This window comes from Anser brachyrhynchus (assembly GCF_964034855.1).
Source record: "Anser brachyrhynchus genome assembly, chromosome: 17".
NCBI lineage: Eukaryota > Metazoa > Chordata > Aves > Anseriformes > Anatidae > Anser > Anser brachyrhynchus.
Window position 1 is genome coordinate 9,016,171 of NC_137710.1, and position 13,526 is coordinate 9,029,696.

A 13,526-nucleotide genomic window follows, 5' to 3' on the forward strand; every position below is an offset into this window, starting at 1 on the left:
CTGATCAAGTATTAATAACCTTCTTCTAATTGCTTCTGCTGAGCTCATCCAGACATTTTCCTTTTTCCTCATAGATTGGCTTCCATCAGTGTGCTTGTTGTTGACATGCTTAATATTTATGCTGACCCTCCTGGGGAAATTCACAGCTTGATTAGAGCAGAAGCTGCGTTCCTTATTGAATAACGTGTTCAGATTTAATGGCATTCTGCTTGCCACATTTGAATACAAAATGCTCTCCTCTCTTAAAAGTACAGCAGCTGCTGTGAACTTTCGTTGCATATAAGCTAACCGTGTACTCCTGTGAACAACACTGAAAGTAGAGCACTGGGCACCGTAAGGTAGAGGGCTGGTGCTCTCAATAGAGCTTTAATTGCAACAATAACAACTATATGGTGATACTTAATAGATACTAAGCATGTTGGACAAAGTTGTGTTGGGAAATTAAGAGCAGTAGATTTCAGAAGTTCATTTTCATTGCTTGGTTTTGAATTATTTTAAGTGTTACTTTTTCTGTTTGGCACTGAAAAATCAAAGCATAGTTAAAACACTATTAAAAACACACAGAATTTACACTTCATATCAAAAAAGAATGTAAACAACCTTCACAGAAATAACAGAAATTAGCAATTTCAAACTAGTTGCAAGGGTTTCATGCTAAATTCAAGCTTTTTTCCTCTCCATCAGGTAAATACCACTGTCCAGTGCTGTTTACTGTATTCACCAATAACTCCCATATTGTGGCCATCAAGACAACTGGGAACGTGTTTGCCTATGAGGTAAGTTGTTTGTTGCATTTCGTAATTAGTATTTTATATTTGATGCATTTCATTGATGATTGCAAAAAGCTTTAGAAAGGTAGGTAGGTTTCATTCTTGTTTTACAGCCAAGGAAATTAAGTACTAGGAGATGGACCAACTTCACAAATTGTTGTCTGACTTGTGGTAACAGTGGGGGAGATGCTGACCCCTTGTTAAAGCTGCCTGTCTTATACCATCTGTAAAATACTTAACCTAGAAAACTGCAAGTTTATGATGGTACTTTTATGATGAATTTGGTTAAAATCATGTGTATACCTAGGAAATTGAGATTGCATGGTTCTTTTATTATTATTATTTTTAAATCACAACACAAAGCTGTTAAATTTCGTACAAATTAAATGGCTTTTCATCTGTTAAAGTATACAATGAAAATATTGCAGCTGCCAGTTGAGAATGAATATGAAATTGTTTTATTTATCAGTAGTCCTTTAAGGTTTGAGTGGTATCATATATTTACTTGTAATATTTACACATTATAATTCAGTTTTTAATATCTGTGTCTTTCCCGTGGCCACTAGGCAGTTGAGCAGCTGAACATAAAACCAAAGAGCTACAAAGATCTCTTGACTGATGAGCCCTTCACTCGGCAAGACATTGTGACACTGCAGGTAAACTTTTCTCTCCATTACATGTCTTATGCTACAATTTTTTTCAGATAATGAAATGCTATTATGTCCAGTGTTACAGCACGAATATAGAATAAATGAACAGAGAAATGCTGTTCTGTATTTGTGTCTTGGAAAGGGGTAGAAAAAGAATTACTCTGTTTTCTTTGTTATTCAGATGAGCCACAAAGATTCCGTATAACACAAAGCTTGACAAAGTGATTTTTGTGTCTTGTAGATAAGTAGACTGTTAAACTTTATAAAATGAAGAAAAAAATGAAGCGTGCACAAAAAGTCTATGATACAATGTAAAAATGAGAATTTTAACAAATGTTTTTGCAGTTGTGCACTGTTTCGTTGTCTCTGAATACAAGAATATATAATAAATTTTAGTTATATAAACATGCATAAAGTTGTGGGGTTGGGTTTTTTCCTCTTAATCTTACCTGAAAATTTGTTGTGACACCACTGATTTACAGTGAGACTTAACAGAAGTACATTAGGAAAAGACTGAATAGAAGAAAGGGAAAGATATGTCCCGAATCATCTTCGACTCTAGACAGCTGACACTACATGGTCTTTCTTACCAAAGGAGACGTGTTTTTTTATAATGTAAAATATACAGACTTTTAGGAAATTTATTTGTAGAAGACTTTATATTAGGACTTAAGTTGATTGTCCATATAAATCTTCTGAAGATACCTAAAACAGTGAACGCATCAGAAAAGCACTTTTTACAGACTGTTTCCATAAATGTAATTAAGCAGCAAACCACAGGATTTTATGTGCTTGCTTAGAATGTTGGGTTTTTTTGAATAGATTCCTCTGTTGGTCTTTTAACTGATTTTTAACAATATCATAACCTAAATTAAAAACAGCATTGTAAATGTAAAAATGTACAGAAGTATCTTAGAGTTTTAAAAATACTTATTTACAGATGAAATTTAGTATAAGGTCTAAAGCTTGTTTAAAAGCAAGCATTTTTAACTTTGCAAGATTTCAAGATAGGAAAAAAAAATCAAGTGTTATTATTACTGGAGTCATGAGTCAGTATGCATCCCTCATGAGCAGTTAATTGCCACTAACCAAGACTAATACATTCTAATTTGAATAGAAAAATATTTTTCATTTATGTCTAAATGTAAATGAAATGTATCCCTTCTTCCTTATTCCCCTGTGTTGAACAGCAGGTTTATAAATATTTTCCCCCCTGTTCACTTTGGGATTTATGACTGTTCAAACTAATGCTACAAAGTAAAATGTTTTTAATCCAATGAATGCAAAAAACATAGCTCTTCATATTGAAAGCTCCCAACAGAATGTTGTTTGAATGTAACTGCCTGGTTGCTAATGGATTTGGAACAGTGAAAAATGACAACATGAGTGAACAAAAAATACTTCTGTGCATCAGTATGGAAAACCAAATGATTTTGAACGAATAATTGAAATGCGCAGTCATTTAAAAATATTTTGGGTTGGAATTGAATGTATATATAAAGAGTGTGTTGCTGTTATATGCCTAGCTTTATTTTTCATAAAAGCAAACATATGCTATAGTCCCCTAAATCTCAAAATGCAGTAACTAGCAAAAATTTTGATGTTACCTGTATGCATTTTTATCCATATTTTCCATCTTCATTCTCTTCTTGACATGTTGGGTTTCTTTTTTGCTTGGAGTAATATCACCATTAGCTGCTAACAAAGGTCACTGCCACACATTCCTGTACCTCTCACACATTCATTTAGGATGATGCTCATAGTGCATAAATAGATTTGCTCATCTCTAGTAAAATGCTCATTATAGATTGGTGTTAAGTAGACCTCTGTATTGTACAATCTTGTGGTATACTCTTCTCAAATTAGATTAGAAAAAGTAAAGCCATTGCCATCTTTGGGATTGGACTGGAAGTGATTTTGGCCATTTTGCCTTTTAGTGCACTGCACAACACCAACTACAAACGTGCAGCAATACAGAGATTTTAACTTGTTCCAGTCAAATGCTGCCCCACCCCAGCTTACTTAGTTGAGTACAGAACACAACCCAAAGTGGGATGACTAGTCTGGGCTTTAAAATTGTTGTGTATATTTGGTGTAGGAACCTGTTGTTATTTTCTCATAGTATTTTCTTCATATAAATTGTTAAAAGACAGAGCAGCGTCCCCTTTCTAAGTTCTCTTGTTGACAGCACTGTAGGCAGTGTGGTGGCTTCACACTGCCAAGCTCTGCCACCTGTGGCTTTGTTTCTTAGCCAGAGTTCGTGACTGCAATCTGTTGTGTTTCAATTTGTGGCTCTAGAGCTCTATAACAAATCCTGCTTTTTATGAAAAAAAAAAAAAAAACCAACTTTCAATTCTGTGTTGAAATGTATCACTTTGCTGTTTTCCCATTCCCCCATGTCAATTGAATATTGTGCTATCTGAGAGAGCTGGAACTGAGCGTGAGTTGGTAACACTGACCCTGCTGTTTGTCAGAAAGGTAGATATAAAGGAAGTTGCTATAAAAACATTCCTTGCTTTGCAAATAACAGCTGAACAGGACTGTCTGTAACAGATGTATTTAGCAATAGAAAGTAGCATTTCCAGAGTCTGACTCTGAACGTCCTAGGAAGCAGATGGGGTACCTGTGTGTGGTAGTGAAATACAACATGATAAATGGAAAATCTGAATAATGTATGTTTACAGATTATTTGTGTGATCACATTTTTCCTTATTGATACAGAAAGGGCAATTCTACAGCTGCTAGGGATGTTCTGTTACCAGAATAGCAATTGACCTCAAACTTGACCTCTGTCTCCTAATGCATGTAATTTAAAAAAAAAAAAAAGCTTTTTCCAGAAAAGAGATAATTGCATAAAATTCTTTTTGTTCCATTCTGAGTGATAAACATTGTTCAAACACTAATCACAACCCATCTCTGTTATCTTTTTTGGTGAGCACCATCTCAGCTGGACTGTTTCGTTTTTAGTGGTAGTTTTTTGTGTCCTTTTGCTTTTAAGTTTACATGTTAAAAAAGAAATTATTTTGGATCTGGAACTTAAAAATCACATCTTTAATTATCAATACCACTATCTTATGTCTATGATACGCTTCTCTTTGCAAAGGAGACCAGAATGCTTCCTGCACTTACAAACGCAGAAATTGCTTTGCTCCCTGTTGAAATGCAAATGTCCTGGGGCATATAGCATGGCAGTTTTTCATCAACCTATGGCAATGTTTTCAAGCCGCTTAGGGCAGGAGGTAAAGAATAATACTCTGTCCTGGTGTGCGAGATAAATTATCAAAATTGGAATTCACTCTGACATAAACTTGGATGTAGTTATTCAGGCAAAAGATGTCATGGATTCTGGTTTAATATCTTGCTGACAAAGACAGTAGTACACATGATATTATTACACATGAAACCCTTCCTATACTCCATCAGTCTTAGTATGATTGGTTTTGTTTTTTTTAGACTGAAGCTCTTTACCCCCAAGCTGTATTTTCCTTTTCTTAGGTGTGTGATCTTGTCACAAACTCCGGTCAAGCTTTCCGTCTTCTACAGCGCAGCTGTTACTTTTTTGCAAGTTCTTTCCCTTTACTATCAGTATTTCAGCCATTTTTTCCTCTCAAATGTACTGGTTCATTTCTTGTCTAAATGGAGTATTGTTGATATAATTTGTCCATGTTTCTCCTAACTCTAAATGCATTTGTACTTTTACCTTCAATGATGATCAGCTTATCCTAACATCATAGCATTCCTTGCAAATGTCATAAATGTGCTTCCAGATGACAGACAGCTCAAGTACTTCAAGACTTATTGGTTCTACTTAATGGGTAAGATATGATGTAAAGCAATTAGAGATCTGTAGGGGCTGGGTATCTGTGATAGGAAGGCTGGTATTGTTGAAGCTTGTTTGCAGTGTTCTTACCTCCCTTTTCTGCTTCCTATTCGGATAACGTTGCTGTTCATCATTTCACTTTGAAATTGTCTTAAAGGTTTGTTCCTGGTTTAAAAAAAAAGGGGGGGAAAAAAAAGGCAAGTACTGTTACATGCTTCCTCGTGTCGATTTTACTGTTTCTGTTCAACCTAATCAGCCGTGGACAAGACAAGGTTCCTGACAAGCTGTTAAACACCATTGGCATTTGTGGCAGGAAGCATAACTAATGAACTAAGTTGGAGGTAGCTGAGCTGCACACTGTTAATTGATGTTTCGCTCCTGAGCTCTTTCTCATTTGCTGTGTGTGACAGAGGTCAGAGCAGCCTTTCTCTCCCTTGTGCGTGAGGGCTCTTTGAGAACAAATCCTGCACAAATGTATGTGCAGAGTGGCTGGTAGCGACATGGCTGTGGTCTGCGTGAGCTGCTTGTTAGTAGCTAACAGGGTAGGAGGGTGAATATGGCCCCGATCTGGAGTGAAAATCCAAAGCTATAGGTGTTCTCCCATCTTGTTCTCCAGTCCAGGCAAAGCCCTTGAGGAGACTGTGTCCAAGGCTGCTTGCAGCCAACGGGGAGGCTGCCTGCTTGGGCTGAGTGCCTTTATCCACAACTACAGTTTTCAAATTTAAATGACACTTGGATATTGTTAGGAAAGCAGTCGTGTCATTTTGTTAAAATACATTGAAAGCTTCTCTGAAGTTTAACATGCCTGGAATCTGGCTTTATCAAGGAAGGTAATACGGGTTTTATACTTCTAAATTTTGTCGTTTGACGGTAACATTCCTGGCGGTAATTCAGTAAATGGTGTATCTTGCTGAATGGTAGGAGAGGAATCAGGCCTCTAAGAAATCACACAATCTAAAACTGTGCCAGTTTTGACCTGCTCCTTTGGGGGGTTGTATGTATGGTTCTTCAGATAGATGGGGTTTGAGCTGTTTCCCTAAATTGAAACCAAAAAATGATAGAAAAAAAAAAGTGGAATAGTGGAATAAAACTGGAGATTGTTCTCAGACCTCAGATTTCAGGAAAACATCAAATATGAGATTCTAAATAGTTGTGATTGTTAGCAACCCTTTGAAGTCTATATCTGTGTTAGTAATTTGCTAAACTTCAGTTTATTGTTTGTAGCCTCAATAAGAAAGACCCTGGGACTGGTCCCTGTGCTAATTTGAGTACATATTTTTAACCAAACAAAAGTAGGCCAACTTATTCTTCAAGGTTCGTCTCACCTTCTGGTTTCTGTGCACTTACACAAAACTTACTTCTTTAGGCCTTTGGGTTTTAGGCCTTAATCGTGGGAGCTCTGTCCCCAGTGAGGCCGGCCTCTCACCAAACAGGAGAGGAACAGGAGAGGCTGCTGGTTCAGCAGAACTCAAGGTGTTGACGAGGCAGGTACGTCAGTCTGCCATCACTGCGGGGTCGGCATGCCAGTCTTGCTTAGACTGTCATGATCCTGTGCCCAGTAACTGTCATCGATGCAACGAGAGGGATTTGGCAGGCTAATTATTAATGTTTAGACAGTTTCTTCCTTGAGTGAAGAAAAAAACGTGCACTTTGCGAATTTATATAAAGCTACCTGAAAGATGCATATCTTGTGTTGTAGGAACAACATCAGTAAGGAAATGGTTTGTGAGCCCTGCAGGCAGGTTGGGCTGGTCAGATGTGCTCTGCTCTTGGGGACAGTAGAAGCAAATGGTATTCTGTGTTTAAGTTAATATTTAGTGCAGTTCTGTCACGCTCAGTATGCACATTTATCTAGTCGTAATTAAGCTTCTAGTGTAGCCCAGTGCTGTATTTTAGAGGGAGGAGTCAGCCAGCCACTTGCTGTCTGTAAGATGACATGCAGATTTCAACCTGAGGAACTGTTTCGTGTTTTGTTTTCCACTGACAGAGGCAACCTGGCTTTGGAATAGGCATTCGGGCTGTCTGCCTTCTCAGCGTGTGGTGAGACTCCTGGTTTGTGGAATCAGGAGAACAAAGGAAAATACTGTGAATCAAACCTTTTATCACGGCAGCCCATCTGAATGTGATGAAGAACAGGGCTTAGGACCTTGGTCTCAGTTCTGTCGTGGTGGTTTGGGGTTGTCCTGGGTGTCCCAGTGGGACAGCTGTGGTGCACGAGGAGAGGAGGCTGCGCCGTGGGCTTCAGCAACCTCACCGCAATGGGCAAGTTGCCTGTGGGGAGGCCAGTGGAGATTTGGAGAGTCTGAGAAATACCTTGCAGGGAGGGAGAATATAAACATTTTTACTGAATTGCTCAATGCCAGCAATTAGGCTAGTTAAGGCAGTAAACATTTGAATGAATTGTGGCTGCGAAACAGTTTGAACTAATCTGAGTCACACTACCCTGAGCACAAACACTTGGTTTCTTAAGGCGGTGGTAATTACAGTATACTTTTATTTATTTTTGAACAAAGTATAAATCAGTAAATCTAGAAGCTTTATTTAGAGGAACATAGTGAAGTTATCTGCTTCATCTTTACTGCTGTCTCCTGCCCTCCCTCCCCTCTCGTCTGTACCTCCTGAGCAGCCTCTTTCAGGAGTCAGTCTTGCCCTTCAGCTCTGCCATGAATGGCAGAAATGTGGATTGCTATAAATCCATTTGTCTGCATTAATATTAATACGTGGATTATTTTCTCCCTTTCCTGGAAAGGGGAAGCAGTCTACTTTTCTTCGTCTTTAGTGGTGGCACATTTCTGTGCAAGGCGATGATTTCTGTCAGTGGAAGCTGCAGTTTGTGATTAGTGCAGAATGCCTGGGAGGAGGTGGGCTGTGTCTTCTGGAAACACGCTGAGCCCTTTGTCCTGACTTTCTCCGTGTGTCTCGTTGACTGTCAGAGAGCAAGGCTGGAATTATCTCTATTCATACGTACATTAAAATGTATGTGAAGATGATCTTACTTTTATTGACACAAAATAAGAAATATGGCTGAGTACAGGTGTCAGAGGATATAAAAATGGTTGAAGGAACAGGTCCAAATTTCCTTTTGCTTAGTAGATTTATTTAAAGATGATCTGTTTCCACTGCAAGACAAAATATCCATTTTTTGGCTGCCTGCGTCTAGATGAAGATCTATCAGAGTGGGTATATTGGGGCAGCTAACAATGGAAAATGATTACATACGTGGTGATCGGTAAAGGGAACAAAAGAAAGCCAGGAGGTCATCATTGGGGTGCAGACTAGCACAGCTTGAGTTTATAAACGTGTTTTGGTTTTACTACCAGCACTAAAACTAAAAATATACTCTCTGGTGGAAGCATACAATTTCAGGGGTGAATGAAAGGCATAATTAGATCATTTAATAAGTGATGGAGCTACCAGCTCTTCTTGTATTAATCATTACTTTTACCAGAGATGGAATAGTCAGAGCTTCTTAACAACAGGGGTGGGTTGAGAAGGTTTGTTAAGTTTATTTGGGATAATGCTATTTGTGTCAGTGTTGTAGTCCTATGCATAACATGTTGCAATATTTTTATCCTGAACTTACAACTGCAGCATATTATTAAGACATTTTAGGTCTTGAATTGTTTTCTGTAAAATGGAACTTCCAGAAATTCTTGGGCTGGTGTTTTGACCTTTCTGTGCCACAGAGGAGCTCGAGGAAAAGCCCTTGAAGTCACTGTAAGAGGAAGGATTAAGGACTGTTTAGTAATAGTATAAGGTAACCTAGATCACCAGTAAGCATTCCTTGCCTCACTCTCTAAGAAAGGGTCAAAGTTGTGTAGAAATTTGCCTAGAGATAGTGTAAAGACTTACAATTAATGGGCTGTGTATTTTTGCTTTTTATCTTGAGTGGTCATTGAACAGAGATTTCATAATACCACTTTCGTTGCCATTTTTATTATTTTGTATATATTTTAAAGTAATTGTGTAAGCACGGGTTTCACTATAAAAAACCCACAGGTCTGACTGCAAAGACTTGCTCTAAAGTTTATTTGTATTTTGAAATGAATTACAAAAGTTCACAGGGCATGTGTAAATAAGGAACACTGTTATAATAGAAGGAAATAACTAATGTGAATTTGCTTAGATGTTATACCAAACCACAGAATGAAGGAAAGAACTGGGGGATTTCAGCTGCTCAGTCTTTCTTCTCACTAGTATAGGGTAGACTCAGTTTAGGATTGTTAGCAACTTCTGTAGGCAAAATGTGTGTAATGTGTTTGGGACTGAATTCCAGACTCTCTGAGGAGCCTACTATACACGCTTATTGCTGTTGCCTGTTGGGGTTGATTGCTTTAAGAAATTGTATATTTTTTCAATCTTTCTGTGGTTTGTAGAGTATGGTATTTATTCTCTCTCCCTGTTGGTTTATTATGGTGGTGACTACCCTTCAAACTAATCTGTTGCATGAAATGGGTGCTTATGAAGCTCTCTGATGTTATTCTTAATTGTTGTTTTCAGGATCCAACAAACTTGGATAAATTCAATGTCTCTAACTTCTTTCATGTTAAGAACAACATAAAAGTAATTGATCCAGGTAAGGATGAATTGAAGGTAGGTGAGAAAACACCTGCTCAAATATGCAAATTCTAAAGACTGCATTTTATGGATGGGTATTTCTTGGAGGCTGATGGTAGCTTTGAAAGCTTCTTGGAAACATTTTCAAATTGTCCCTTTCACATCAAAAAGAGTCGATAAATTTTGAAAGAAAGATGTCATTCTTTGAGAAATCATTAACTGTCTCTGGGTGCTATACAGACAGAGAAAGTTTTCTGTGTCCTTTAAGAGAAAGTAGATGAGAGAGAACTGAGATGAGGAGGAAAAATAATTTGCCAAAAAGTCTAATAGCTTTGTACCAGAACTAAAACAAGGAAACCTACATCTTCTTGTAGGTTGTTCACATCTGCTGTGTGCTAGGTGCTGTTTCATACGTTTACCTCTATCAACTATGTGCTGTTCATCCTTCTGTCTGAATAACAATATCTGTCTTCCAAGTTAAAGATTGATATATATGTTTCTAAAATTATTTCAATCAAAAATAAAATGTCTTGTTTGTTTTTCTTTGTGGATATCACAACTAAGGAATTTGCTTCACAATTGTTTTGTGATTCTTTGATAACTAAATGCTTAATGATATCTGCTAATGTTACGTAGTTGAAGGGAAAAAAAAATCTGTCCTATGTCCTTGGGGTTTCTTTTAGAACTGTTTCTAATGAGGTGTAATTGCTGATTCTAAGTATGGTGTGTTTTTCTGAGTCTTACTGTGCTCATCTCTTTAAAGCTACTAATTCTGCAAGCAAGCAACTGTATTAACCGCTTATTTTTGGAGGGTAGTATCTCAGAGATGGAATATTTAATTATCAGCAAATACTAGGCATGCCAAGACAGAGAACAAGTGAAACTTGTTTAAAAAATATAATTAAATTAATGAAATTCTACAGTCTACTCCACCAGCCTCCTCTCCCTGGTGTCGCATTAAAGGTCTGCTTCTGGGATTTTTGCGTCACAGACTTGGTCATTTAGTAAAGAGACAAAGGACAGAAATTTATATGGCACCCAACTATATCTTGTCTTTATTGTTCTATAAAAATAATTTGGTTAGACTTGTGTGAACTTAGATCAATTCTAGTGGTTTCTAATAAATTTTTGCAGTAATTGATTTGAAGTTGATTTTTCTTTTCTTATATATCATCATATTGGCATTCATTGTGTCATATTTCATGTTATCCTGTCTTTAGTGTTTTGCATTGCTACTTGTTACTGTTTCTGCAGGAATAAACATAGTTATTAGACTATTAAAAAAAAAAAAATTAAAAATACCTGGAAGATTTTTGTATGACAAGGTGTGTAGTAAAAGGAATGAGAACAATATAGAATTTGTCTTTTAATTCTGAATGATTTTGTCTTATATAGATGAAGAAAAAGCGAAGTTAGATCCATCTTACTATTTGAAAAATACAAATGCTGAGACACGAGAGACTTTACTGGAGCTCTATAAGGAGTTCAAAGGTGACGATATTCTAGCAGCTACTATGAAGGCTCCTGAAAAGAAGAAAGTGGATAAGCTGAATGCAGTAAGTTGACTTAATTTATACTTTAGCACTGTTACTTCTTGAAGAAGTAATAGATGTTTTTTGGCTTGGATGCCATATCGCAGTATAAACAGACACCACTTCTTATGTTTTCTGTTACATGGAAGTTTTTCATAGAAGAGGGTATAAAAATCATATCGGGATTCCGTAGAAATATATGTGTCAGTGAATTTCTCTTTGTTAAATCATTATAAATGAACCTATATGTTTTAGAAATGGAGCACAATAAGAAGGAGGAATCTTTCTGATGTGGTTTTGATGTATGTGTTGGCAGAACCTTTTTTTCCCAGGTTGCAATCTCTTGCTCTGAATTTGTTTATCATTGCTTCCTGCAGTTATTGGCAGAGAGAACACACCTTAGGGGCAGTGCAAGTGAATCATTTCTGGTGCGGGCAAATACATAAATCAACTACAGCTGCTTCACCATTTTTTCCACTGTAGCACAGGATTTTTAGTGAAATATTTTAAAGAATGTTCTTCCAGGTGCATGTTACTGTGTGTTCATGGCTGTCAAAGGGAGCATTCATCTGCATCTAGATTTCCTACATCAAAGGCTGTTCGAAATGAGCAAGACAGTATTTTTCTTTAATAATTCTGGGATGTATGTGTCCCCATGCTTTGATTATACTTACATGAAAATGAATAGTAATGCAGCATATGGCTTTTTATGAGGAGGCTTATTGATAGTTTAGTTAGTGAACATATGTGACGTATGAGTAGGATCACCTTTGCCCCATTTTCAGGGTGCATAGAATTATAGGAAAATAAAATATTCAGGGAGGAAAAAAAAGAGATAAGAAGCAATGATGAACTCTACATATGTTGGAGAGTCAGATTATTAGCTAACCGTGTGGATGGGTTAACTATAAACTTGCACAGCATGCCCTGTAACCTAATGAACAGAGCATTGGCCTGTGACTTACACATGTATTCTCTACCAGGCATTACCTCGGAGTTGCTATAAGTATCTCTGGGTTTATTAGGTCTTTCTAATTTACTATAAAATCCACATGTAATGTTCACATTTCTTTTCTGCAGAAGAATCACAAAGCTCAAAATAGAGCCATAGGGCAGTGCCTCTGCATGCAGAAGGGCCTATGTGTGGGAGGGGGGTTGGTTTGTTTTCCTCTACAGCGTCTCTGCGGTTCATTGGATTTTCCTTCCACTTACTCAGCAATGTTGGAGAATTTTACAGATGTCTTGCCAGCAGTACTGCTTTCATATCTCTACCTGTGGACACACAAATAAATTCTAATAATAAAATCTTTGCATAATAATGTATTAAATCATTGTGGAAGCAATAAGCCCCTTCAGCTCAGTGCCTGGGCAGCCTTAACTAGAGTTTCATCGAGGAAATGTTATGGGTAACAGATGGAGAAATATCCCTACATTGGATATTTGTTTCTTCCTGTAAGAACTAGAGCAGAAAGTCTGCCTTCAGAAAGATGACATGATATTTGTGTTTTTTCAGTGCTTATATAGTATTCAGTGCTTATCTAGTATCTTAAATAGATAAATTGTAATAGCTAATGTCTTTTTCTCTTGCTTTTTCATGTGTGAACAGGCTCACTATTCCACTGGAGCAGTAAGTGCTTCCTTCACCTCCACTGCAATGGTACCCGAAACTACACACGAAGCAGGTACCAGAACTACCTACCTAAAAGCTGCTTGCTTACTTTCCAGTTTCAATGAGTACTCCCTATCACACATACATTTATGGGGACTGAAGGAATGCCTTGCTAATTGGCCAGTAATGATGCCTTGGAAATATATTCCCTGAGCAGATATATCCGTACTTTCAAGTAAGCTCATTCTGAAAATAATGAAGCAGTTATGAATTAGCTTCATCTTTTGAATGGCAATTACTTATGTTGAACTGAAAGTAATGAGGTATATTCTATGACCAGGGACCACAAAATGGGGTATCCACTTAGGTAAGTTAGCAGCAAAGTATAATCTCTCCTTAATTTTCATACAAAATCTTTACCACCTTTTTAACATAACCTGGTATTGATTAGAATGATGGCAAATTTTGTGGTGATAACTTTTGATTTCCTGCTTTTTGAAGTTATATTCTACACAAAAATGCAGTTTAATAATATAAAGTTTTTATTTCATTTTCTAGCCTCAACATAAATCTGTAGAATGTATTCAG

General features: G+C 37.1%; 1 protein-coding gene across 1 annotated transcript in view; it reads left to right on the forward strand.

The window, feature by feature from the left end:
* PPIL2 (peptidylprolyl isomerase like 2) overlaps positions 1-13,526 on the forward strand; it is a 72,170-nt gene that overhangs the window by 17,792 nt on the left and 40,852 nt on the right. Inside the window, exons 7-11 of the mRNA XM_080559835.1 lie at positions 685-776; positions 1,337-1,426; positions 9,741-9,816; positions 11,193-11,353; positions 12,936-13,011. Coding sequence (XP_080415961.1) covers positions 685-776; positions 1,337-1,426; positions 9,741-9,816; positions 11,193-11,353; positions 12,936-13,011 — 495 coding nt within the window. The remainder of the gene's footprint in view (positions 1-684; positions 777-1,336; positions 1,427-9,740; positions 9,817-11,192; positions 11,354-12,935; positions 13,012-13,526) is intronic.